Raw genomic sequence first — 26,679 nt, forward strand, 5'->3', positions numbered from 1 at the left:
TTCCTCCAGAGATATCGATGTACTTCACAGATAGTTTATCAATCCTCATCTCCTTGGGGTGGAGGTTAGATACCAGGTAACTTTGCCAAAAAAATTGATTGCAAAAACTGAGCAAGGGATAATATAAGAAAGTTCCAGTACCGATCGCTGAGGTGCCCTCCAATGATCTGAGTTAAGCAGTAGCCCCAGAAAAAGCTGCTCAGAACAATGCCGGACTGTTTCTTGTCCCAGTCGAAGTGACTGCTCATGGCCACAGCACAGATAGGCATGGTCACCCTGGCACAGTAGAGTAAACAAGTCCCAAGCAGTAACATCACAGTCCAGATTCGAGATTCAGGTCTGCAAGGATGAAGAAAGAGATGGGGAACAAACAAGCACTAATACAAACCCAGGTACCAACTTGTGATTCAGACCACACAATGCTGCCACGCAGGTCAGGCAGGTTTCCCTGAGTGCTTTCACAAGCCAGACAAGTCTATTTTTGAAGAGCTAAATGTCACAGCAATGCCAGCTTTGCACCCTGTCACGCACATTCAAAGAGTGCTTCATCCACCTACCTTTATGTCGTGTGCTGGTTCTCTAAGTGTAAACACTGCTTTGATCCCAGCTGTGAAACAGGTTTCAGAGTAGCAGCCCTCTTAGTCTGCGTGAAGGTGCAAGGCAAGACAGACTCAAGCCCACTAAGTTCAATTGTTCTTTATAATATTGCCTGGCACTACTTAATCCGGTGGGTCTTTGCAGGGGCAAGTACAGAGGCCCAGATCCCCAAAGGAAATGAAAAGGAAACTCTGACTGAGGGTAAATATTTTTTGCTGGAGCAAGATACCACCTCCTGGCCCTACATATCTTTGAGGATCTGTTTGCAGTGTTGTTTTAGCCATGTTGGGCCCAGTATGCGAGCAAGACAAGGGGGGGCGGGGAGAAGTAATACCTTTTACTGGACCAACTTCTGTTGGTAGAAGGGACCAGCTTTGGAGCTTCACAGATAGGGTGACCAGACGTCTCAATTTTATATGGACAGTCCCGATTTTTGGGTCTTTTTCTTATATAGGCTCCTATTACCCCCTACACACACACCTTGCCCTGATTTTTAACACTTGCTGTCTGGTCACCTATTCATAGAGTTCTTCTTCAGGTCTGCGGAAGCTAACCAGAGCTGAATACAAGTTGGAACAGATTGTTAAGCATCAAGAGTTCACGCATGCTGTAAGAGACAATTAAGGGTTAGCAGGAAGAGGAGTTACAGATTGTTATAATGAGCCATAAAACCAGTCCATGGTTTTTAGTATCCTGCAGAGTTATCCGTTTCAGTTCCCAGGCCTGTGTTTTGAAGGGTGGTGCAGGTTTCTTTTGAGGATGAGGACTGAGAGGTCAGAGACTCGCTTTGGGGAAAGTGTCTGACCACGAGCGAGAGGGTATTTTTGCCTTTTTATCATTTTTCTGTGTGAGTTCATTCGAGTGTAGTGAGTGTCTGGGCCAAAGTCCTTATGCAAGTGTGACTAGAAGGCAGGCAAACGAGTCAAGTAAGGGTAGGTACTACTGCCCCCAAACTCAAAGCAGTCAGTGGATATGCTCCCTTGGCTTCAATGGGCTTTACATCAGGCCCTCCGCAGAGGTTAGAGTGACCAAACAGCAAATGTTAAAAATCAGGACAGGATGGGGGTTAATAGGAGCCTATATAAGAAAAAGATCCAAGAATCGGGACTGTCCCTATAAAATTGGGACATCTGGTCACCCTAGCAGAGGTAAGAGGCTTACATCTTGTATCAAATCAATATAGTATCATTTTTACAACTACATTTCACTGGCGTCCATGATTTCACAAGGCAGTGGGAGAGTCAGGCCCAGGATGTTGACAGGGAGTGGCTGGGTCTAGAGATACAGGAGTGTGTTTGATCGTCAACAGACAGAGCAGTTGCTTAACTCACACTCCCATCCGGTGTGACTCTTACAGAAGTAACTGGGTTGCTGCACAGGTGGCGCTTTCATTAACACTGGATCAGGTTCCCCTTACCTTGTGCATATGCATGAAACATGCTGCACCCACGCTGTGTAGGATCAAGGCCGATGGCATTTTAAGTAGGGGTAGCAGAAAAGAGGAAAGACAGTGGTGTGCTTAAAGGACTAGCCTGGGATTCAAGACCACTGCTTCTATTCCCAGCTCTGTCACAGACCCTTTATGCCCCCTTTGACAAGCCACTTAATCTCTCAGTTTCCTATGGAGATAATAAGCCTTCCTTTGTCCGTCTTGTCTTTTTAGATGGTAAGCATTTTGGGGCAGGGACTATCACTTACTGCGTGGCTGCATGGTGCTTTGCATAATGCTACCCTAATCTTGCTTGCAGCCTTTAGGCTCTACTCTAATAAAAATAATAAATAATATACAGAAACCACAACATCCAGGGTGATCGGAAAACAGAAAACGGTTTTCTCCCCACCAGGTTTTTGACAAAATTTCTGTGAAAATTTTCCGATGAGCTTCAGTTTTTAATCCTTTTTTTCCTAAAGGGTGGCAGATTATTTCACATGGCCTGAATATTCTCTTTGATTACTGTTCTGTTCTATTTATTTCTATTGTTTTGATTTTTTTAAAAGTCTAGCTATAGCTATAAGCATAAACCAAGTGGAGAAGTATGAAGAAGACTCCAGGACAGTACAAGATTTTTAGGCGGCATTTCCAGCCTGAAAATCTACTAAAAAATGCTAAATGTCACACACAAGCACTAGGTGCCCGCATCCACACCAAACCATTGAAGGAACTAATCCTGTGCAAGGATACTGATGTGCTTACATCAGAGGAAAGAGCCTCAGTTGTGGAAGCATTTTTCTCTAATTATAGTTATCACCGTAACTGCCGATGAGTCACTCTTCTGCCTAGCTCAAAATCACAACATACAGGTTTATTAAGCAAGTCTTTACAGACATTGGGACAGTGGGAAGAAATATATGACCCTATCTCAAGAACTAAATATTAATAAATAAAAAGATTTTGCATGTCTATAACACTCTCAATCTGAGCTCAATGTGCTTCACTGGGTGAGGCTCTGTGGCCTGCAGTGAGCAGGAGGTCAGACTAGATGAACATGCTGGTTCCTTCTGGCCTTAAAGTCTATGAGAGGTTAATAAATTCAACCTAATAACCTCCCTCCTGAAGGGAGAAAACATAATCTGTCTGTTACCGAAATGAAAACTGAGTCACAAAAACCCAGGTCTAAGTGACTTGCTCAACATTTCATATAACAGTGGCCAAGCTGGGAACAAACTCAATTTCCTGATGTCAAGTCCTAATGCTCTGTTGAGTTTTCATTCTCAGTCTCTCTTCAGCTCTCCACTACCCTGGAGACTTGGGATAAAGAACTAGTCCTGCTGACTATGGCCTGGGAGCCCTGGAGAGACAATAGGCCAGATCCTCAGCTGTCAGACGGGGCTCTCCAATCTCCATAATCAGGGGTTCTCAAACTGGGGGTTGTGACCTCTCAGGTGGTCGCAACCTCTCAGGTGGTCGCAACATTATTACATGGGGGTTGCAAGGTGTCAGCCTCTACTCCCAAAACCTGTTTCACCTCCAGCATTTAAAATAGTGTATAATACAAAAAAATGGTGGTTTTAATTTATAAAGGGGGGGCAGCACTCAGAGGCTTGCTATGTGAAAGGGGTCATGCATACAAAAGTTTGAGAACTGAGAATAGCAGCTGTCCCTCAGCAAAACAAGTGGAAGATATGTCTGCCCCTGCAGGGAACTGAATACACATCAGCTCTCAAACTAATGCTCCCACTTTTCTTACCTTCACAAAAGCTTCACAACCCCACCCCACTCCAAGCTATACGGGAAATCATAAAGATGAAATAGAAACCTGTGATTCCATCCCTTTCCCGCAGCATCTGGGGCACATCTGTGTGTTGGGGGAAGTTCATTACCTAGAAAGTAATCTTTGTATTATCAAGCACTCGCCAACACTGGGACACATCTATAATCAGCTCCTGTGTTTGAGCCACAGTAATCCACTAGGCTTGGGTTTGGTTTGTTTATTCTGACAACCCTCAGACAGCTGTATCTGATGCTGTCATTTTTGCTTCTTGTAAGACAGTGCTGAGCTCCATGTCGCCATCAAAGTAGACGCAGCTCTCTGGCTGTTCACTGCAGCTCTGCTTTGAAGCATCCCTGAGTAACAGTCCCCGGGCACTGTGCTCATACAAGCTAAACAGCTTAGGTGAAAGCAAATATCACTCTCTAAAATTTTGTATCAGTTGAGGACAGTTATGACTAATTTCCTAGGATGCTGCAGAGCCCCCAGAGGCAAAATAAATAAATAACCTAAGCCTCCCTCTAGCCCAGGGAAAGCTAGCAGCATAGTGTTCCTTTATTTGCAATGTGTTTTCACGCTGGAGGAATTTCTCCAGTAGCTGCCACAGAACAAATATTTGTTCAACTTCATTTCTCTTGACTCAGTCTCACCCCTTTCCCTCAACTTCTGTCTGTTTACAGCCATTTCGTCTGACTTTTCAGATGGATTCACTGGAGCTCAAGCTATCATTAGATTTTAGTTTAAGGCTGGCTTTCAGGCTGGAATGAGGATGGTCATATAGGCAGGTATTTTAAGGAGGGATACAGGAGATTTTCAGACAGCAAGGCTAAGAACAGTTTCATCCAACTACATGGCCAGTAGCCCCAGCCGTTTGTTGTTGTTTTTCTAAAGGGAGTTTCCTATGGTAGGAAGAAGTTATAGGTTCATATCCTGGTCCCTCTTAATGCTCTTTTGTGTGGCTCCAGACAAGGGCAGGTGGCGACGGTGAACCTGCACTCTGGTGATTCTACACTGGGGCAATGGTCCATAGGGGCCACTGCAGACGGACAGCAAGTTAGGGCGGTACTCAGAACTACCTTGTGGCAGCCCTGGAAGAGGAGAGGTGCAAGCTGCCTTCTCCTTGTTTCGAACGAATCCACCCCAGTGTTTCTGTAGCTCAGTTTCCTTCTCTTTAAAAAAGGGACAAGAATGCTCCCTCCCTCGTAAAGTGCTGTGAGATCTTGGAATGCAGGTGGCTGCCTGTGTGCAGAGTGTTGTCGCACACCTCATGCATGTCTTCACAGGGACTAAAACAAGAGTGCTGTTAGCCCAGAATTAGACCTGGCTGCTGCAGGTTTTCACTGCACAGAAACTTATCAGAGAATTCCCTTGCCTGCTCTGATGTCTCAGAACATCAGGTGTTCTGCTGCAGTCAATGGTAATTAAGGAAGTACTTCAAAATCCTAGCCCTCTCCTGTATCAAAGGTCACTTTATTTTTTCTTCACGGGTTGTTGAAAGCATCAGAGCCATAACCCTGTTCCCAGTTGTGTTTGATAATCCTTCCTGCTTGATTTTCCTAGTCCTGTGACTTTTTGCAGCTCACCCGTCCATTGCTTTAATTTACAGCATGTTTGTGGCAACTTTTGATGTGAAGTAAACACAGCACAGTCACACAAATAACATTATATGGAAGCAAGTTAAATCAGAGATACTGCCAAGGGTGTTGGGTAGTTATTTTTAACTCCGCTTGATGGTTGTCTTCCCTGCATTTGTTTTTTCTCAAAAAATGATTGCTCCCACTATTGAAAATCCTAGTGCTTCTCTATGTTATACTCTTCCCTGCCCTGTGTCTGCCTTGTCTAATTAGATTGTAAGCTCTTCAATACATGGACCGGCTACTGCTCTGCTTGTGCCATGCCTAACACAATGGGGCCCCATTCTTGGTTGGCCTGTAGACACTGCCATAACAAGCGTGACTAATAACTGTCGAGAGAGAGAATCCATTTTTCCCCCTGACTGCAACATGGCATACATCAGCAGACACCTTACGATATGGAGCCATCACAGGTAGCTTTGATTTCTCAAACCAATCAGCTAATGACTAACTAGAATGACCTAGAGGGGAGGGTTTTTTCCCACTGGGAAGACAAGTTTGTTTACTTCATGCATCTCTCCTAAGCATGGATTTCCTTAGCAGATCTCTCCTGAGCATGGATTTCCTTAGCAGAGCCACACATGGCAACAAGCACCATTTAAGCAAGAGCAACTTTCTGCTCATTCCCTCTTTTCATTTTTTGCTTTTGGCAGAATAAAGATAGAATTTGATTCTAGCTAGTAGTATAAGCAGAAAAAAAAACTACTAAATGAGCATGGAGGAGGTGGAAAGGTGCAACGGTAATCACACACAGACATGCTGGTCACTGAAACAGAGAAATAACACTTGACAATGCTGAATAACCACAACTGGCAGCTGGTTTCTTGATTATACCTCCTCAAAGAAAGGAGTCTTAGCAAGTATGTTATTTAATAATAAGATGAGTGACTTGCACAGTAAAAGAAACTAATGGGACTTGAATTGAGATAATCAGAAAGCTGTGAACAGAATAGTGTAGTCGGTGGAACTGGGCTCAGAACTAGCAGTTAAGTGGACAGATTCCAGCCCCTGTCACAGCTCATTTACACTTCCTCTGCAGAAAGCAACTGCTCTAGCTTATGCCATGCGCCCACATTGGCCCCTGGTGTAGCTCAGAATCTAGAAGCCACATGGCCTTCAATCCCTACTGAGTCTTTTGTGCTGCACCACCTGAGAGAAACAGCCCAGAATCTGCCCCCTAGACTCCACCTTCTGATCCTGGATCTGCCCATGACTGTGTGTGATGTTGGGCAAGGCATTTCACTTCTCTGTGCCTTAGTTTCCCATCTGTAAACTGAGGATGATGATATTTACATACCTCCTGGGGGCCCTTGCTTGTAAAGCACTTTGAGATCTATGGATGAAAAGTGCCCTCCAAGTGCTAGGTTTTATTAATTGATTATTGTTGTTACTCAAAGTAGGGTGACCAGACAACCCGATTTTATACGGACAGTCCCGATTTTTGGGTGTTTTTCTTATATAGGCTCCTATTACCCCCCCAACTCTGTCCTGATTTTTCACACTTGCTGTCTGGTCACCCAAACTCAAAGTGACATCCTTTTCCTGTACAGCTATTCAAGCATCCTAATCAAAATTTTTTGAGTGTTGTTCCTTGGAAGAGAAGGGATGGTATGGGATAACGGAACCACTGGAGAGTTCCTGAGAAGTTTGGGAATGGCAGCTGGAGAGGATAGGATAAGATGTATAAGAAAAACAATAGAAGGGAAAGTGAAAAGTGAGCTGAAGAAATGGAGAATAGAGGAAGCAGAATAAACCAGGGAGAACAAAGACAGAAAAACAAGCGTGCAACGATAACTGGTTATCTGTCTCACTGCACCAAGGGGGCACGGAGGATCTGGAAGGCTGCCTGGCGTGTCTTTTGCTTCTGTATGAAAATGGATTCTATGTCATTTCTCCATATTGATGAATCCTTGTTTCTGTGACAGTAGCTCATGAGCTTGAATGAAGAGTAAAGTAAAGTTCATCTGGAAATACTGATATTTATTTATGTCTATTATTTTAAATATATAATTGATTAGAAAGCATCCATCTGCTCAGAAAGTTAGCTTATATAACTGCATAAACCTTACCCTCACCTGCTGTGTGACCTTAGGCAAATCACTTCCCTTTTCTGTACCTGTATTTCCCTTCCCACTCTTTGACGGTCTTGTTCACAGGGGCAGGGACTTGATCTCAATGTTTGCATGTGCAGTGCACAATACAGTGAGGCTCGGTTGTAGCTGGAGCCTCTATGTGCAACAGCAATACAAATGATAATCTTATTGACATTCCCAATATCCTCCGCGATGTTCCTTCGTAAGGTTTGTTACAACCACTTGTTGATGGAGCCAGTTGGACACAGGACTGGCAGAAATTACATTTTCATCAAAAATTAAGGGTTCATCAATTGTTTTTCTGGAAGAAATTTGGAATGAAATCTGCCAACATTTCCCTTTGCAGCAGTGGGGCAAATTCCCCCCCCCTTTTTTTTTTTTTACTTCCCCCCCACCCTTTTTTAATGGGAAAAAGTAAACAAATCCGAGAAACATGGTGGGGGGGGGCACACAAATTTGAAACAAAGTTTTTCAAAATGAAACTTTCATTTAGATTTTTTGTATTGGCCCATCTACCCTCTCTCCCTCTCCACAAACAAGTGAAAAGGTTGAGCACTACAAAAACTGTACCTTGGTTTTAAAAAAAATTACAACCAGCTCTACAGATTGCAACTTCTCTTAAATTAGACTGTAGACTCTTTGGGGCTGCATGTCTAGCCTTTACTCTCTGCTACTCAGAGTTGCACAGTGCTGCACTAATTCTGCTTAGAGTGTCTGGGTTAGGCCACAACATAAATGGTCGCTAAGAACATTAGTTAAAAATGACTGCTAACTTTTCATCAGCATAGTTTTCCATGCAAATCAAAAAAAAAAAATCAAATAAGTTTTCACAGATTGATTGACTGATTGATTCTATTTTCTTACCACCTCTCCTGGGGGTCTTATCCAAAGCCCACAAAATCCACTAGATTCATTGGCTTCAATGGATATTTGATCAGAAGACTTTCTATAACATATATGGTGATGGTGATGGGAGGTTCTGGGCTACAGCCATACTTGGCAGACTAGAGGATCAAGATTAGTCTCATGAGCCATCAATGTAATAGTTATTTATTATGAAGCACATATCATTTTAAAGTAAGAATAAGAATTCTCCCCATGGTGAGCTTTCAGTTTTGCAGGGCTTCTTCCAGTTAGTCACGGTCCTTATCTATCCCCATCTCCAAAGCATTTCACCAACATCAACCAGTTAATTCCTGACAGCACCCTTGTGCATTATTAGAGTGGCTGCAAACTGACACCTAAAGGTTAAGTGATTTGCCCAAGGCCACAGAGAAGAGTCAGTTTTAGAGAGATTAAAAATTGATCATTCTTAGGTTCCTACAGAACACAAGACAACCCTGAATTTGCACATGCCACACTGCCAAAGGCAGTATATTTTGGCTTAATAACCTGGAGACTCGGCTATCCTCAGAAAACATCATTTTTTTATTATTTGTATTGTGGTAGCGCCGAGAGGCACCAATCAGGAATTGGGGCCCCATCATCGTACTAAGCACTGTACTCACGTGTAGTGAAAATGGGGGGAGTGTAGCAATTTTATACGTCACCCAATCACTTAGCATGTGCCATAGACTTGTACAACTAAGTTCATACACAAGATTTGAGACTGTTTTCAATATTACATTTACACACACAATGGAGAATACAAAATGAGCTAGGAAATCATTCCCTGATCAACTCAGATTAAAATAAAATCACACACACTGCTGCACCCTCTAATAGTTAAGACTGGGCAGATAAACTATTTTAGAATATGATTTTTCACAATGCACATTGTAATTGATGCATATAGTAATAGTTGAGGTTACCATATTCATAATCAGCATAAAGGCCATGTGGATCCACATTTTTGGCTGAATTTTTTTTTTTAAGTCTTTATTATTGAACTTGGAAAAACTATTACTGAGCAGTCTAGCTACCTTTAATCTTAATTAGTTATTATCTACAGTGCAAACATAACTGCTCAGACCTTTTGATAAAAAGCTCTTAATGTTTCAAATGGCATGTTTGAATAACCAACTACAGGGCAGATACAAGTTCAACTGTCCTGCATTTTAAAAAAGTGTTTTGTATTTTATGTAGTGGTTACCTTTTCTTTCTCTGCGGTGCAGTTTTGTGCTATTGTTATTAAAACAGTCCTGATTAGAATAGCACAGATTTACAAGGAAGACAGTTTGTATAGTATCTATCCATAGATGGGTTCTTCTTTGGTCTCCATTGCCATAATATCACTTCATAGTCTTAATGTAATTATCCCCACAACACCCCTGTGAGGTCAGGAAGTGCTGTAATCTCTATTTTACAGCTGGGAAACTAAGACACAAAGAGATTAAGTAATTTGCCAGAGGGTCCACAGGAAGTCTGTGGCAAAGCAATGCACTGAACTCAGCTCTGTGTGTGTCCCAGCCCAGAATGGCTCCCCAACCACTGGATCATCCTTACAAAATGACACTGTCATTCAGACACCCTCATGTGTTTTATCTACAGATTAAAGAGCCATTAAACTGGAAAGAAAACGCTGCATCTCAAAACTATATAGCAGGGGTTTGTGCACGAGCAAAAGAATAAAAATATTTACAAAGACTGAGACTGTATAGTCTTACCTGGACCAATAGGAATCCACGGTCCCATCTTTTTTCGAGCCTTCCTTATATGTATTTTTTACAGGCTGCTGCTGCTGGTAGTGGTGGCTATGATGATGTAGCGAGACCAGGTCAGAACTATACACCTGAACACCATTCCTTGAGGCCATTCAGTATTTTTTTACAAAAGGGGGACAACTCACTAAGTAAAATTACACTGATAGAGCGTGCAGTTGTGGCACTTATTGCAAGGATGCTGGAGTGATTGCAAAAAGAGCAGCCAGCAATGACAGGAAAAATCCCCAGAACAGGGTTACGTTTCCTACTCTCCTAGAAGGTGTTTGCTTAAAGGAAAGATGCAAATTGCAAAGCCAGGCTCATTCACAGGGAATGAATGGAAGTGCCTGCCAGTCACCGCAGCCCTGCCTGTTCGAGCTGATCTGGTTTGGGATCCAGAGGGGAGCTTGTCTCTTTGCAATACAAAGTCCACGTGTCAGTTTTCAACTTCTCTTCCTGTTGGAGCTTTTCCAGGAAGCAAGTCTGGCAGCGGCTAGTACAGACTCCGATCAGCCCGGGGGAAATTTACAAGCTGGATTTAGTTTGCAACGTTATGCACCGGGCCCGAATGCGCTGTAAAAAGATTTAGCCTCAGGGTAACAGAACCAGGGCAGAGTTTGAATGGGTCCACTAAAGGATGATGATAAGCAGAGCTGCGCCTAAATCACCCCTTTCAACTCTTCCAGCCAGAGATGACGTGGTACAGGGCAGTATAAGAACAGAATTACTTTTGCATCTCACTTGAGTCAGTTGCAAGTATTGTTGCTATTAATATTGGAGTCGGACAGTTTTATTCCTCCCGAGGACCGTCTCTGTATTTGTACCCACGGTAACCAAGGTGCACTGTTAATACCAGAGCAGGGTGCAGCTACATTGCTCAGGGGCGTTGCCGGCTGGAGGCAGAGGCAGAATAGATTCCTAGACTTTTTTCTCTTAGCATCTAAGGTGCTATTAGGGTGACCAGATGTCCTGATTTTATAGGCACAGTCCCGATTTCTGGATTTTTTCATATATAGGCTCCTGTTACCCACCACCCCCATCCCAATTTTTTACATGTGCTGTCTGGTCATCCTAGGTGCTATAAACCTTTCCCATTGGGTGTGGAGAAGGGGCGAAAGGGGAGAATTATACTCCCAAGGACAAACAAACAATTTTTATTGTTTGGAATATGATACATGTGGACTCTGCCTCTGCAGAGATGGCAGTGGAAGTGGCCCAGTCAGAATGGAAAACTTAATGTGCCTTGCTATGTGTGTGTTTATATTGATCACAGATGCAGGGTGCAGAGAGACACTTGTTAATTTTCCTTACTTTCAGTTTTCTAGCGGTCCCCTGCGCAGAATGCTTGGTCTGAAACTGGTTTCCCTGTAACTCACACAATGGAAGCAATGTGAAAATCCTGCTGCTGTACACCCAGCTCTAGGCCAAGCCTGCTTTTCATCTTCCCCCTCTGTGCTTTAACAGTCAGGGCCAGCTTCAGGATGTGCGGGGCCCGATTCGAAAGAGCTGCCGCCTAGGACAGGGGTAGCGATTGAGCTGCCGCTGGAGATAGTGGTGGCCATTTGGCTGCAGCTCAAGCGGTTGCCGCTGTTCCTGGCAGCACTTGGGCAGAGGGTGTGGAGCCCTCTTAGGTGCAGGGCCCAATTCCTGGGAATCGAGGGAATTGCCCTAAAGCCAGCCCTGTTAACAGTAATTTTTAAATTCAGCAGCAGAGTATAAAACCTCAAATTATTTTTTATCTTAAAAGTCAAAGCAACATTTTCTAAAGCTTTGTGAGTAATGAACTGTTTGCATCACATGCAAAATTGAGGCTGTTGAATACTTCCACTGCAGAAATGTGAGCGAGAATTAATCTCAAAGTAGAATAATCCAATAAGGCTTGGGCTAAATAAATTTGCACCACATAAAAAAAACAAAAGTTATTTTAGTGCAAGTCTGTGTAGACATCCTTTTTTCTGCATCAAAGTGGGAAAAATCAATTTACATAAAGCTGGTTTGCTAAATGGGCACTAGTTTGGTCAGTTCAGGAGAGGTAGTGTAGCCTAAGAGATAGGGCACTGCACAGAGACATGAGTTCTACTCTGTCATTGGCATGTTGGGTGACCGTGAGCAAATCATTTCACCACCTTCTTGCACAATGCTTTGAGATATTAAAAGATTACAACTGGAAGGCCAGATTTTGATACCCTTAAACATATGAAGTAATCTTTGGGGGCGGGGGGGCAGGGAATTGTCTGTAAAACAAAAAGTATGTTGGAACATACATAAATCATCTCTCCTACCCCTTCTACAAGTACTATATTTAATCCTGTGTCCTTACAGGCCCTTTAACTCCTGCTTGAGTCATGCTCACTCAACTTTAAAAAGCAAAATATTAGGAGAAAGGGATAATGAAGATAAGTATTGAGACTTTCTCCTCTTCATGCATTTTAAAAAGGTATGTACTCACTTGTCCCCACAATTACTGTAGATCTACATACTTGCAATCCTTTGCATTTGGTAAAAACAGGTAAAAGTGAGGCTTTTTGATTTGAATAAACCATGCATATAAACCCAGACACACCCATTTTAATTCCTCCCACTCCGTAATTTTTCAGGCCATGCACTCGGCTCTACTTGGTTTTCAGAACTTCCACTCTCATAGTATATACAGTTATTTAGGCTCAGACAGTTTTGTTTCTAGTAAAAAATAATATCGAAATCTTGATCATAGATGGGTAGCTGCTATTGAAAGATCATCACTGACAAAGGTGTCAACCTACCAAAGGTGTTGAAGCACCATGCTAATCAAGAATTTGAAGAGTATTCTTCATTGGACTCTATGGATGGGAAATGTAAGGTCTGCACTGAGCTCAGAAGCTCCATCATGGTTAAATTATACACCTGCATATTTAACACCACATTTCTGTGCATGTTAAAAAAAATAGTCCAAGGAAGATGAGGGCAGGGCTCCCCTTCTGTCCACCCAAACTGCCTCTACTTTTTCCTTGCTCACCTAATTTCATACATTTGCAAGTTATAAATAGGCCTGCTGCAGAAGAAAGCAATGTTATCAAGGCAAGAAGGGGACAGTAAGCAATGAGAGAGCCCTGTCCTCTCCCTTACTGCCTCCCACACAATCTTACTAATTTTCAGCAAATAAACATATATATAAACCTCAGCACAAAAGTTTTTTTTTTGTTTTTGTTTTTTTTAAAGGAACAGAGCAGAAAACGTGGTGCAGAGAGCTGTGGGAAGAGGGGAGGTTCTCTCACCCTGGTTTCATGCCTCTGCTCTCCCATCTCCTGTCCAGTTTTTGTGGTGGAGCGGTAGTAATTAGCCCAGCTTCCTCTTACATGTCCCACTTTAGAACACCCATAAATCTCAGCAACACTAATGCCTCACTGTGTTTGCCCGTATGCAACCCCACATCACTCACTTACCCTAATGAATCTCCAATAGGTTTGTCATCTGGAAGTTTTGGCCTCTTGTATCTAGGGATTAGAAGTTAAGCTAACAAGATGTCCATCTCTACAGAGTTCAGAGGAAAAAGATCGCTAACAATATTATAGAGCTGAGTCCGACTTGAGATCTGGGAAGATTCTACAGTCAGGGTTCAGGTACAACACTTGGATAGGAACACATGAAAGGCGGGTCTCCCATTAATTTACCAAAGCAAAGTCATACTTAAAATTTAATTCTTGGAGGTGACAATACTGAGACAAGGGATGGACTCTTTTGAGCTTCAAGAAGGATTCTGACACAGTACCACATATTAGGTCAACAGGCGTGGCAGTGATGGAGAAAACTAAAAATAAAAAATATTGACTTAGGAACAGCAGATGGCAATTAAAGGAGGAAAGGAATGCAGTGTTGACTATTGAGTCCAGCTCTCACAACACTATTGACCTTATTTCACAGCTTATTTGGCCACAAAATAAAAATAAGGCACGATGCAGCTGCCAATGTGTACTTCACTTTGAAACCTGGTCCTCCTTACTTGTGTTTCCATTTCCAGAAGAGGAAGCCATGACTTGGTAAAAAGATGTCAGGAGTTGTATCGATAAGATACTAGGAACACAGAATTTTATATATAATGTTAAAAAGGGTATTTGGAGGCTATATAGTTGAGAATTAAATTCTAGGAGGGGAAAAAATGAAGATAGATGCCAGACATTCTCTGTAACTGCCAAACGCAAAATGGAGAACATAAAATAAAGTAAAATAAGGGAGTTTCGGAAATACTTTATGGGTAAGGCAGAGCGACAAAAGCAGTAATAGTTCCAGGGGGGTTGGGAAATGTTAAAGCGAGACAAGTACTTACACAGGAAACAAAATACAAACAACAAACATGCAAGTGGACAAACCTCTGCAGGACTTGGGAAGCACTGCCTCAGAAATAACATGGAGGGGAAAAAAACAAACCAAAAACAAAGAGACACATTAGCTCCTATTCATTTAGGCACTTATGGCCCATGGCACTACGGGATCAGAGAATCTAGTTTACCCCATACACAAGAAAACATCAGCTATTGCTTTGTTCAGCATCTTCTAACAATATTAGCAACAAAATTTTGTTCATATTCCATCCTGTCCTCCTTTTTAAAAACACACAGCTGTACGTGTTTTCCAGTGAATATCTGATTTAACCTTGCTGACACGTAAGAAGCAGTTTTGCTTTCAAAGTAAGCAGGGCCTGTGTTCCTAAGGTAGAAGGACTAGAAGAGAAAATACAAAGTTAGCTAAAGGCCAACTTATGACCGAGGCCAGAAACCCACAGAAGAAGAAAGAAACCCTTCCTTACATTCCTGCACATCTTGCTGAACTCAGAGCTTTGACGGTCTTACAAATAAATAAGAGGGTGGGAGTATTTTTTAGATAAATATGACTTCACATCCCAGTACTCTCAATCTAGCACTACTTGGAAATATTACATTCACTTACAAGCCCGATTTTCATCAAGATCTCAGCTGAGCTTCCCTTTTGGGCACTTTTGAGAATCCAAATAATTGTGGGTAGGACTATGTCTAATTTCTTATCTGCCATGTTTTCTTCTTCCCTCCCTTATCCCTACAGTGAACCTCTTCTGTTGGAGCAGAAAAATATGCTCTATTTGTAAACTACACAGCTTACTGTATTTTTTCTTTTATGCTGCTTCTTATGGTATTTAGGAAAACTGCGAGGGAAAGGGTAGATACAAGGCAGGCAAAGAGGACAAAATATATTCACTCTACACCAAGTGAAAGCTTATATATTAATAAATACTTGAGGACAAGGTTTACAGTTTAAGATTACATTTACAATCCAATATAGTCCATATCAGAAGAGCATATAGAACAATTGTAACATTTTAAAGCTTTTATCAATTGCAGTATTATGCATTTTTTCTTTTTCTCTCAACCGTGATCTGGAAATAGCATTCTGTTTCTTAAAAGCATGGGGCAATGATGATCTAGATCCACATATCCTGGATCACACTCCTACTGAATTTAAAACCTTTCATAAACAAAATTAGGTATAAAGGTATTGTAAAGAAGCTCTAGTACTCAAGCAATCCTGTTAGTTTCTTAACTTGCACTCTTAAATGTGCAAACCAGAGGGATATTTACAACTTAAGCAACAAAAAAAGCCACACACACCCTGGGATAGCATAATTAACATGTTTTACATTTGTGCCTATCTTACATGTGGTGGAAAAAAGTTCTGCCTGCTTGCTGCATCGTTTCCTTATGTGGTTTTACAGCTACAGTGGTATCCTGTTTAAAAAAAGTTGAGTACACTCACATTCTACATACCTTAAAAACTTCACCTCAGTCCGCTTTTCAGGTATCTTCCTTGTACTTACACACACACACACACACACACACTTCAAAAATTTCAAATAAAAATTATAATGTTTACTAGTTTCTATGTAATAGTCACTTCCCAGCCAGTAATATGCAAGATTAAAATATTCTGTAAACAGTATTCTCTGGGGGAGAAGAGTTTTTTCAGTACTTCACCTATATGTAAATCCACTATTTGCTCCCCATCATAGAAAACTATTGTATAACAGCAGAAAGCAAAAGTTTATCTTTCATATTTGACTGGCAAAGTGGAATAATGGAAACAGCCAAGAGATAGTAACAACTAAGTAGGTAATCATCATGAAAATATGGGAAGTTTATATTCTAATCAGAATACAGTTAAGATATATTCACAAAGCAGAATATTTTACATCCTGTGTTCACATCACTAATAAAGCAAATCTTCTTTCAACAAAGGAAAGGATGTGCTAGGGATATGAATAGTGTACCACACATTTACTACAGTTGTTTGCCATCAGTGAGTTTAGAACAGATCATAGTTAGATGCTGCCATATCATTCATATACAAAGAAATCTATCTTTGTACCATTTTGTTATGTGAAGTGGAACAAAATATATTTACACTAGCAGCAAACTGATCAAATTGGTATTTAATGTTACTTGTTAAAGTGGTTATCTAACAATGATGGATATAACAAAATTCATTAATTAGTGGTCACCAAATAAGACATTTCTCATGCATGACAAAAATTCATTCATGTACTCAGGTCTGTGTTTACTGTGCACAGTATTTCCATAAGTTATGTTTCACAGCCGCTACCATTCAAGAATATTTCAGAGTATATATTATATTTGTATATGCAAATTATATACACGAATATAAAGATCCCTAGAAGTACCATTATCACTATCTTTATGCTTTCTGTAAAATGCATAGCTTTTGAATATTTTCTTGCAATTAAAGACTTTACAGATTAAAGCTGCTTATCAATGTGGTATATTAATAAAAACAAACTCAGATAATCCTTTACTAAAATGTTATATTTCAACCTCTTAGAAAACATTTTATTTTTAATGGAAAAAAAATAAGCAATCTATGTACTTCGCCCAAAGACTATACGGAATTAATGCAGCATTTTAAAAGTATGGTGAACTATTCAACCAGGTCTGTAATATCGCATTTCTCATAGAGAAAAATGCTAGTCTTGCTACAAAAATTCACCACTTTCCACTTCCTCCAAGAAAAGCTTCAGATGAGGGTCAGCACAAAAAGGATCAGACTGGAGGAAAAGTTGATCAGTTGTTCGTGAAGGAATCAGAGCAGTTTAATTTCTGCAGTTTGTTATTAAACAAAATTATACTAACCATATAGATTGCAAATTAAAATAATTTACTTTAAAAAACAGCAACTGACTGAAAACAATATTTACCTTCTCAGTTCAGGTAAATTGTTAGAATAACCAACGAGGGTGAAATAAAGCCAGCTCATTATTGCAGGTGGTGGCCAATGAAAGTTCATTACAGTTTTGTATGAATTACAAGAGTTGCATGTGGTGAAAGCCTCAGGATGTCAAATAAAACCATCAATCGTAAAATGGGACAGTTCAGTCTCTTGTTTTATATCCATCATCTAGACTAACCTTGGCACTGAGGTGTCTCCTAAGCAGCTATAGAGATAATTGTCTCCCCCAGAAAATAGCTACACACAAGTAAACTGTCCACAGTAACACAATCAGTAACAGGTTTTGTTATTCTCTAAGTCATGTCTCTGCAAAGCTTTTACATTTAATGCTTAAATATTCCAGAAAATTAAGTGAAAACTAAGTAGTTTCAATCTACAGGGTAATAGTTACCAGACTAGGATAGCCACAGTATCTGATGGGTAGAGTGTAAATTGCCAGTGAACTGTGATACTATGCTATTTCCTCCACTAAACTGGTCTTTGTTCAGCAGTTTTGTAATAACTCAGCATATGGGCTTTAAAGATCTAGATCTCAGTTTGGCAAGGTCAGTACATACTACTACCAGATATACCAGTATGAAGTAATGTAAGATTATGTCATGCATCCAGCAAAACCTCCTACATCCAGAAGATTACAATTCAGTGACCAAGAAAATCAGGGCCTCGTGTAAGCATTATAATGTTTCTAACAGGAGTTGAACAAACAATAGTACACCTGTGAAAATGAACTGCATCTCTTCAGAAAGATATGAAGTCACTGAGGTTATGGAAAAGGGTTTTGTAACGTCACTGCTGCATTCATCCAAGGCATAATATGCCAAAAGAATGGTTACCACTAGCACACTACAAACTATGCCACCCACCCACCCCCAAATCCTGCAAGCTATTCCACAAAGGAAGACCCTGCGTGAGGGTGGACACTTGCAAAAAAGTCTATGATTTCCGCCTTCCCCTGTATCACCAGGGAGACTTCAGCTAACCAAGCCACACACAAGTTGCCATTAAGGGTGTAGTAGCCAGTTGGCATCACTGCAGTGACTAGAGGTGGAAGTTTAACATAAGGGAAAAAAATCCCTGAATAATCAAACACAAAACCCTATTTAAATATATGATTTAATGTCTTATTTCAGGAGGCCATTTTGGTCATTCTTGAAATTAAAAAAACTTTTATTTCCAGCAATACTACTTGTGAAAAGATGGGTCATTGATCCACTGTGAACATAGCTCTCACCATATAAATAAAGCACCAGAGTCAGAAACAAGGGAAAAAAAGTCCTTAAATTATGATTTACAAGTTTATACACTATTTCCTATGCAAAAGGTTGGCCGTACAGTAAGAAAGTTTTAGATGAAAACTTGACCAGCTGTTAGTTTTAAGGGGAAATGCATATCTTGCTATAACTTAACATAAGGTAGAAAATATTCACTGATCTATATGCATTTCAAATGAGAGAGAGTTAAACTTAACTGAATAGTTAACCTCATTTAACTCACTGGCCACTAAACTAAGCATCAGAAGCCAATTAGAAACCTTGAGCACTGTACTTTAAAATGCCATTTTTTCTTTCCTGTCTAATTGGATTTTTTAAAAATGGATGATAGTGCATAGCCTAAGTCAGACTTTCAAAGAGATACAGCGCCTTTCAATGCAGTTCTCAGCATTTAAAAGGGACTTTTCTCCCTTTAAATAAGATGTTCGTTGAAAAAAATCTGAATTGTTGAGTTTTGTACTGTAGTAAAAATATTTCAGTCACAGACTGATATAAATGTATACTGTGCAGTACTAAGATTGTTTGATGTCCATCTGCACACAATTTACTTGGGTTCCTCAATTGTCCCCTTGCTGAGGTCTGTCATTTTTGGATATTTTACTTTCTTCTGGTCCAGTTCATTCTGAGCCCACAGAAGTAGTTTCAGTAATTTAGCCAACTTGGGTGTTGACTCGCGATTTTCATAGTCTAGAACAGCTTGGTTAACTTCGCTCCATACCTGGAAAAGAAATATTGAACTTAGAGTAGTGATCATATATATTAACTGAAGGAGAATGTCCTGCAGAGTTTATGAATTCCTCTGAGTACAAGTTAGAAAAAGTAGAGCTTAGACACCTCACTGGTCTCACATTACACTGAAAACAAGTAAGAGGAGTTGAGGATCTGACCTTTTAAACCCTCTCTCACACTATTACAGCAGTGCCACAAGGTGTTAAATCTACCTTAAGGAAGCAGCTGAGAATTGCTCAGCTGGCATAAGACTACCATGCCAGCCCCTCCTGGCCCACCCAGTGCAAAGAAAGATCAAGAGTGAGGATGAGGAGATAAGGTCAGAATGCAGTGTGCTCCAAGGATCCTGGTGGTGGAGCAACCAATGGGGACCATAATCCACCAGCACAAGTTAGAGCAAATTAACCACATAGAATATTACCTCATTGTATTTTTTTGGCCTCTCCAAACGTTCGAGATAAAAATTCTGCTCTGAAGTTCCACTACCAGTTTGTGCAATAACAGCCATTGTTCCTCAGAATATAAGATTAAACAATTCTATAAAAAATAGTGTACGGGATAATATAGTTCTCTTGATAGCCATCCCATAAGGAAGTCTACAATTGCCTTACCTTCCCTACATAGAGCAATTCTAATGCATAATACCAGAAAGCACAAGTTTATCTTTCATATTCTATTAGCAGCCTTCAGGATCAGGAAAGGTGTGGGAGAAGAAACAGCAAGATGAAATTAAGCCATTTTAATTTCTCAAAACCCCTGCATGTAGGAAGCACTGCTCTGGTGCTTCTAGTATCTACTCCAATGTGTTATAGTTTTTTAGTCTAAGCAAAATAAAGCAGCAATTAAAGTTATGCTGTATTACCTAAATCTGACTATAAAAAGTAGTTCCAGATTTAAAAAAAACAAAACAAAACCCAGAAGGGATAGTGGCAGCAGTTGAGGGACACAGGTGGAAAAAAAAAAGGTCAAAATGAGCATATCCAAGTAATATTAAATAACACCAAGAGAGCATTTTTGATTTGCACTCAGAAGTGGATAGGAAGCCAGTGAAAAGGAAATATGCTCCTGTTTCCTAGAGCAAGACAGCATCATTCTGCACACCTTGAAATTTGGAAGAGCATGAGAGGAAATTGCAGTAGTTTATACTGTATCAAAAAGATGGATAAAGCAAGGCCATAGTTTCACAAATGGGGGATGCTGTACATTACAAAAGTTCTTGTGTGTTCTAAAAATATTGCTGTTATAATTTAACAGAAGTCTCAGCTTTAGAAATACTTCTGTTCTCCATACTAGTTTATAAATATTTAGTAATTATGTACAAAATATTGTAATATTAGCTGTCCATAAGGATAAACAAAAGTGGAAAGAGCTTTCATTTGAGCATACATTACCTTCTGTCTCTGCATCATATTGAGCAAGTCTCCAAATGGTGATTCTTCAGGATTATCAAAGGCAAGCAATGCCAGCGTGCGCTCCATTTCTGTTAAGCATTCTCTGCTCTCCTCTCCTTGTTCTGCCAATTGAGTCTGAGCAAATTCCAGGGCTGCCTCTGTCTCACGCTGCCGAATCAGTTCAATCAAATGCTGCTGCTACATACATGAGGAACAAAGCAAGGTTAGTCAATAGAGGGGTAAGTGATTTAATGTGCTAGACTCCAAGTATTCCATTTCTTCTCCTACATATTAAGTAGCAAAGCTGTAATAAATCAGTATTTTGTCAGCACTAAAATTCACAAATACATTCTTGTCAGACTAATAGTACAGTTAATCCTATTTTTCAATTGATTTTAGAGCCATTTAAAACCTGGAAGATAGGTTTTAAAGCAGTGGTTCTCAAACTTTTGTACTGGTAACCCCTTTCACATAGCAAGCCTCCGAATGCGACACCCCCCCCATAAATTAAAAAAACAACAACACTTTTTAATGTATTTAACACGATTATAAATGCTGGAGACAAAGCAGGGTTTGAGGTGGAGGCTGACAGCTCAATATCCCCCACCTAATAACCTCACGACCCCCTGAGGGGTCCCGACCCCCAGTTGAGAACCCGTTTTAAAGAAACTTTATAATTGCTGCCAGAAGACATGACTAACCATCAGCAATTTGGGAGTTTACAAATCACAGGTAAGATGAATATGGTTATGTCATATATATTAAGAAATACAAACTAAAAATATTCTTTAAAAGCTACTGCATTCCATGCCATAACATAAGAAATAGACATTTAAAAATCACATTCCACACCACATTAGTGAATGCTTGCAATTACATCTTTTCTTCAGTCTCCAAACAATTCTAGACACAAAACAAACTAATCACCGGGTCTTACCTGCAAATGAAAGTAAAGGTATCGGTTTGTATCTAATAATTCTGGATGGAGACTATTAATCAATGCAATTGCTTCTTGAATCTGTCCTTTCAGTATCATTTCTCGAATTTTTATCCTTTCATCCAGAGTCTCTAGATCAACACTGGGCTCAATTCCAGACTCCATCCGAAACTTCTCTGCTGCCTCTTTAAAACCCTCTGAAATAAAAACATATTTCATCTCTGAATTCTATTTAATAAGCTACATACAACAGTACAGATTTATCAAACCTGTATACTTCCAATTGACTTATATGGATCTGAAACATAGATGTTGCTTAAACAAGACCTCAAGAGGCTGGAGGCATTTCATATATGTTGCTAACAGGAACTACTGGGCATAAGATGATTTGATTCTCTCAGTAATAGAGATTATTGAGGACTGAAATCATCATCAGTCACCAAAAGCAGCACTTTTTGGTCACACAGTCGGCCTTGAAGATAAAGTTCCTGCACATCGAGCCCTGAAAATCAGATTTGAGTTCAGGAGGGGACACTGCATGGGTATAGACTGGCTGGGATGCACCAGATCAGTAATAGCCCTGTGGAGCTTTTGGACATCTTGAGTAAAGCCAGATGTGGCTATTGACATTCCACGCTATGGACCCTGGTTGTCTAAACATGTTGTTGTTTTCTGAATTTCTATTTAATAAACCAAGTTAAGAGGATATACTAAGATGTCCATGCAATCCTATTTGGAATCTTTTCAATGAAGCAGGCATTTTTGTAAATACAAGATCATGACTGAAAATATATGAACTTACAGGTTTCTCTGAAAGGCTGATTTAAATAAGTTGCACAATTCTAGAAAGACTTCACTTTTAATTCTCTCTAAATTCATCAAGTTCCTACTCCTTCTATAAAAGTCTATATTTAACTGCATGCAAAGAGAAAAAAGGTATAAAACCAAATTTTACTAGGAAGCATTGACCGCATGATTTGAACTCTGTGTCTCGTATATTTGGGCACGGTTTTTCTTTTGCAGGAAAGACCATAGCAAAAAATTGCATTCATCTGGCGTATAAATAGTTTTACCCATTTTATATTTAGCATAAACATGAGAGAGTCTGACCACCATATGAAGGCTCTTTTCATCAGAAAAAGAGTCACAGAACTGGACAGACACTACTTTCATATGTACACACAAACAATTTATGACATGGTCACTCTAGTGCATCTCCCATTGCTCAGGTTCCACCTACACATGGACACAAACGGGTGCATGCTTGATGAATATGAACATCTCCACTATGGTGCACCTGGCCATGAAAATTAATGTATATCATCAAAGGACAATTTTTGAGAGGTTTCCAGTATCTCTTAAGTTGCAGTTTCTGGATGCCTAACACATTAAATATTCTAGTCTTCCTCAGCTGCTTTGAGGACACTATTTTGTCATAAATATCTGATCTTTCAACCAAATTAGTTGAAGTTGGTTTCTGATAATTTCTCCTGCTCTGTGATGAAAAAACGAGTGGACACAGCTTGTTCAATGCTGTCCAGATTAGTAGAAGCCATCACGCATTCCCAATTTAAGGAAAATAGTATAATGAAAGATGTGATATTAAGCTCTGTGCAGTTTTGGGTAACAGTGTTCCAAACCAGAAATGCCATAAGGGAAATATCTTTTTAGTAGAAAAGCTAAGATTAAAACATACAGGAAATATATATTGGGTGAAACCTGTAGATGCTATATAATCAAAGTCAACAAAGTTTGGTTCTCTAATGTTTTACTTAGCAAAAATAATGTGTTGCTAACAGAGTGTGGGTGATATACTACACAGGCAGTACTGAATTCGTTTTTCCTTTACCCAATTTATAAACTATTTTTATTAAATTATCAACTATATTTTCTGTGATTTCTAGAATATTTTCTAGAAGTCACAGAAAATACAGGCAATAGTGATATCTATTAGTATCAACCATTTAATAGCTCATTCTAGTAAGAATGAATTTTATTGATTAAAATAAATGTCAGATGATCTAAAGAGACCAACCTACTAAATGTAATAGTAGCATCCATTACTCACTGTTACCTGTAACAAGATAGTTCATGATCAGGCGATTCATATCAGCTCTTTGGATGTGCAAGTTATTGAGTTTTTCCATCCATTCATCTTTTGTGATTTCATCAGGTTTTTCTGCATAACTCATTCTGGATTTTCACTATAAGGAATGAAAAGTATCTTACTTGGCACAGATAGCAGCAGGTGAAAGAAAAGTTAAGTCTAACTTGCTTATAAGAACTATGGGACCAGCTCAGTTATTAATACCTTCTGTGCTTGTTCAGTAAAGATTGTTGGTTAAACAAAAAGTTATCGAATGGAGAACTCCTGTTTTGAAATCAGCCACTGTAACAGAAATCGACCCATATACATCACCACACAGCCCTGGCCCGGCACATACACCCCGCGCATAGCATACAGCCCCCTCCCCCGTATACGTACAACAGACACCATCGTACACACGCGCCCCTCCATACACATACCATGCACCGAATCACCCTCTCCGAGGGGGCACACAGCCCACCTCTCACACGGGCTGGCCGGGCCTTATCCTCCACACCTCACGAGGGGCCCTGAGCCGGTCGGGGTCCCGGAGTGCCCGGCTCGGTGCAAGGCTTTACGGCGCCACCTCCAAGCCGCTGAAGGCTTCTTCGGCCCTGCCAAGCGCGAGCGCCCCTCAGCCCGGATGCTCCTGTGGGGACGGGCCAGGCCCCCGGAGCGGTGCGAGGACTAGAGCCGCGTCTTCCGGCGCCTAACACCGCAGGGCCCCAAAACCCCTTCTCAGCCTCTGCCCCGGCCGGGCTCTAGCCCCCCTTTGCCGGGCCCGGCGCACCGCGCCTGCCGCCCCCCGAGCGAGGGCCCCAGGCGAGGAAAAGACCCATAGGCGCCATCTTACCGAACGAGCCACTGCTGCCGGGCCCCGCTGCGCGGCCCCAAACCCCACTCCGCCTCCTCGCTCAGCCGGGACTCTCTGTACAACTCTCGTCTCGCGAGAACTGGCCTCCCAGCCAATCGCCTGCCGGAGCCGGGGAGCAGCACGCACCATAGAGATGGGCGAAGAAGAAACCCAGACAAGACCTAGAGGGGAAAGTACCATAGAGATTACGGAAGACCTGGAGCCCGGCGAAGTACCATAGAGACTAGTGGAGGGAGGCCTCGACTATGCTAACCAGCATGCAAGCGGTGGAGAAAATTAGCATGGACGTGCGGCGGGCCGCGTCCCTTGAGCCCTGCCCAAGCCCCCAGTGCGGTAGAAGAGGCAGGGCCCGCGCTATAGGGCACGCTCAGGGCTCCCCAGCAACTGGTCTGGCTGACAGGCTCTGTAGGATCAGGGCCTTTCACACAGGCCTGTGATTAGGCCCGTGAAAGTCAATGGGATGAATATGAATCCCAGGCACAGCTATGAGCGTGAAGGTCGTGGGGTCAAATCTGAACATAGATTAAACCGGTTGTGCAGAGATTATTATTGGGATGCCCTGATATCACCATTGCACACTACAGCCATCTGGACCCGTAGGGGTTATGCTGCAGGTGTTTCACGCTGGCCTTGTCTACACTACGCACAAACACTATTGTTTTAACTGTGCTGGTATATTTCAGGTAGGACAAGTCCCATAATGTGGATGCAGTTTTACTGGTATAAATGTGCAGATGCATCTTTATGCTGTGTAACTGTCCAAATGAGGGGTTGTACCAATCTAACTATTTCATTTTAAAAAAATATTTTTAAAAAATAAGTCCATAGCAGAAATAGGTAAATCAATATTTTTAAAAAAGCCTACATTTTCAGAACAATATACATCAGGATCCTCCAAGAAAACTTGGAATTTCACTTTTCCCCAATCCCCACGCAAAGCAGGTATTTAAGGTTGCATTCACCCATTTCACACACACTTTTTTTTGAAGTTGCACCTGAAAAGCATAACCCCAAAACTCAAATTATCATAGCATAGTACAACCGTTATTTAATAATTTTAAATTTGAGTTATTTCTATAAAAAAAAGTTTACTGAATGTTTATAATCAATACTGATTTTTGAACAAGGAGCTGCTTTATATATATATTATTGTCACAAGCACTTCAAAGTTACAGTTGAAGAGTACTAATAAATACAACCAGTGTAAGATACAAATAAAAAATAACATAAGCTCTGAGTCTGTAACTTCAGATATAGTGCAACATCCATTAACCCTCTACACTTGTCCCTAATCACCTTATTCTTATCTTCTATGGTCCTTTCTGAAGGCATGATCTAAAGTCAATTTAATTCAATGGAAAGATTCCTATTTACTTTAGTGGGCTTTGCTTCAGGCTTTTGGAATTAATCAGGAACAATGTAAATGTGTAAACAAGCCCTTAAAATGGAAACCCCAGAAAGTTTCTGGTTCCCAACCAGTTAGTACATTTTGAGCAGAGGAAGAACATCTTTTGTCCAAACACCCACCGCCACCACTCTTCAAATTATCTGACTTTGCCAACTCCTCCCTAATAGGTGGAGTTTATATGGAGACTTCTATATAGGTGGAGAGGATGGGGAGGTCCAATCCCTATGACCACTTCCTGCTTCTGCTATACAGAGAACCACACCTCAAACACAGGGAAAGGAGAGAAGGTTGTAGCACAGTGTAACTGATACCACAACTGCAATTACAGGTAAAAGGAACAAGAGTCACAAAAGCAGCAGGAAAAATGAAAATTTCTTGATTAAAAAAAACAAGGAAAAGTTTGACCAGGTGTGTGCAGTGGACCTGTCTACAGTATTGGTTCCTGGTTTCTTCACAGTTTCAGGAAAACAACAAATACGTTATTCATTTTCCCTTCATGGACTTATGTTCACCAATATAAAGGGAAATTGAGACAAAAGTAGGTGCTGGACTGCAGCTAT

The 26,679-nt window shown here is 40.8% G+C and overlaps 2 protein-coding genes across 3 annotated transcripts in view; both read right to left on the reverse strand.

Moving 5' to 3' along the window:
- The window catches only part of SLC17A9 (solute carrier family 17 member 9), a 28,634-nt gene extending 18,157 nt beyond the window's left edge, over window positions 1–10,477 (reverse strand). The window contains exons 1-2 of the mRNA XM_032766379.2: window positions 10,140–10,477; window positions 142–339 (exon numbers count right to left, since the gene is read on the reverse strand). Of these exons, the coding sequence (XP_032622270.1) occupies window positions 142–339; window positions 10,140–10,288 (347 nt within the window). The 5' untranslated portion in view covers window positions 10,289–10,477. The remainder of the gene's footprint in view (window positions 1–141; window positions 340–10,139) is intronic.
- Window positions 10,478–15,385: 4,908 nt separating this feature from the next.
- GID8 (GID complex subunit 8 homolog) lies at window positions 15,386–24,787 on the reverse strand. 2 transcript variants are annotated; one of them, XM_032766300.2, is made up of 5 exons: window positions 24,691–24,787; window positions 23,826–23,955; window positions 21,752–21,948; window positions 20,815–21,012; window positions 15,386–19,412 (listed from the first exon to the last, which is right to left on the reverse strand). In XM_032766300.2, exons 2-5 carry the CDS (start codon window positions 23,941–23,943, stop codon window positions 19,239–19,241), a joined length of 687 nt encoding a protein of 228 aa, XP_032622191.1. In that variant the 5' UTR covers window positions 23,944–23,955; window positions 24,691–24,787; the 3' UTR covers window positions 15,386–19,238. The 2 variants fall into 2 exon arrangements, with proteins under 2 accessions (XP_032622191.1, XP_032622193.1); XM_032766302.2 differs by lacking the exon at window positions 24,691–24,787 and adding an exon at window positions 24,278–24,527.
- Window positions 24,788–26,679: the final 1,892 nt, after the last annotated feature.

This window comes from Chelonoidis abingdonii, chromosome 14 (assembly GCF_003597395.2).
Source record: "Chelonoidis abingdonii isolate Lonesome George chromosome 14, CheloAbing_2.0, whole genome shotgun sequence".
Lineage (NCBI taxonomy): Eukaryota > Metazoa > Chordata > Testudines > Testudinidae > Chelonoidis > Chelonoidis abingdonii.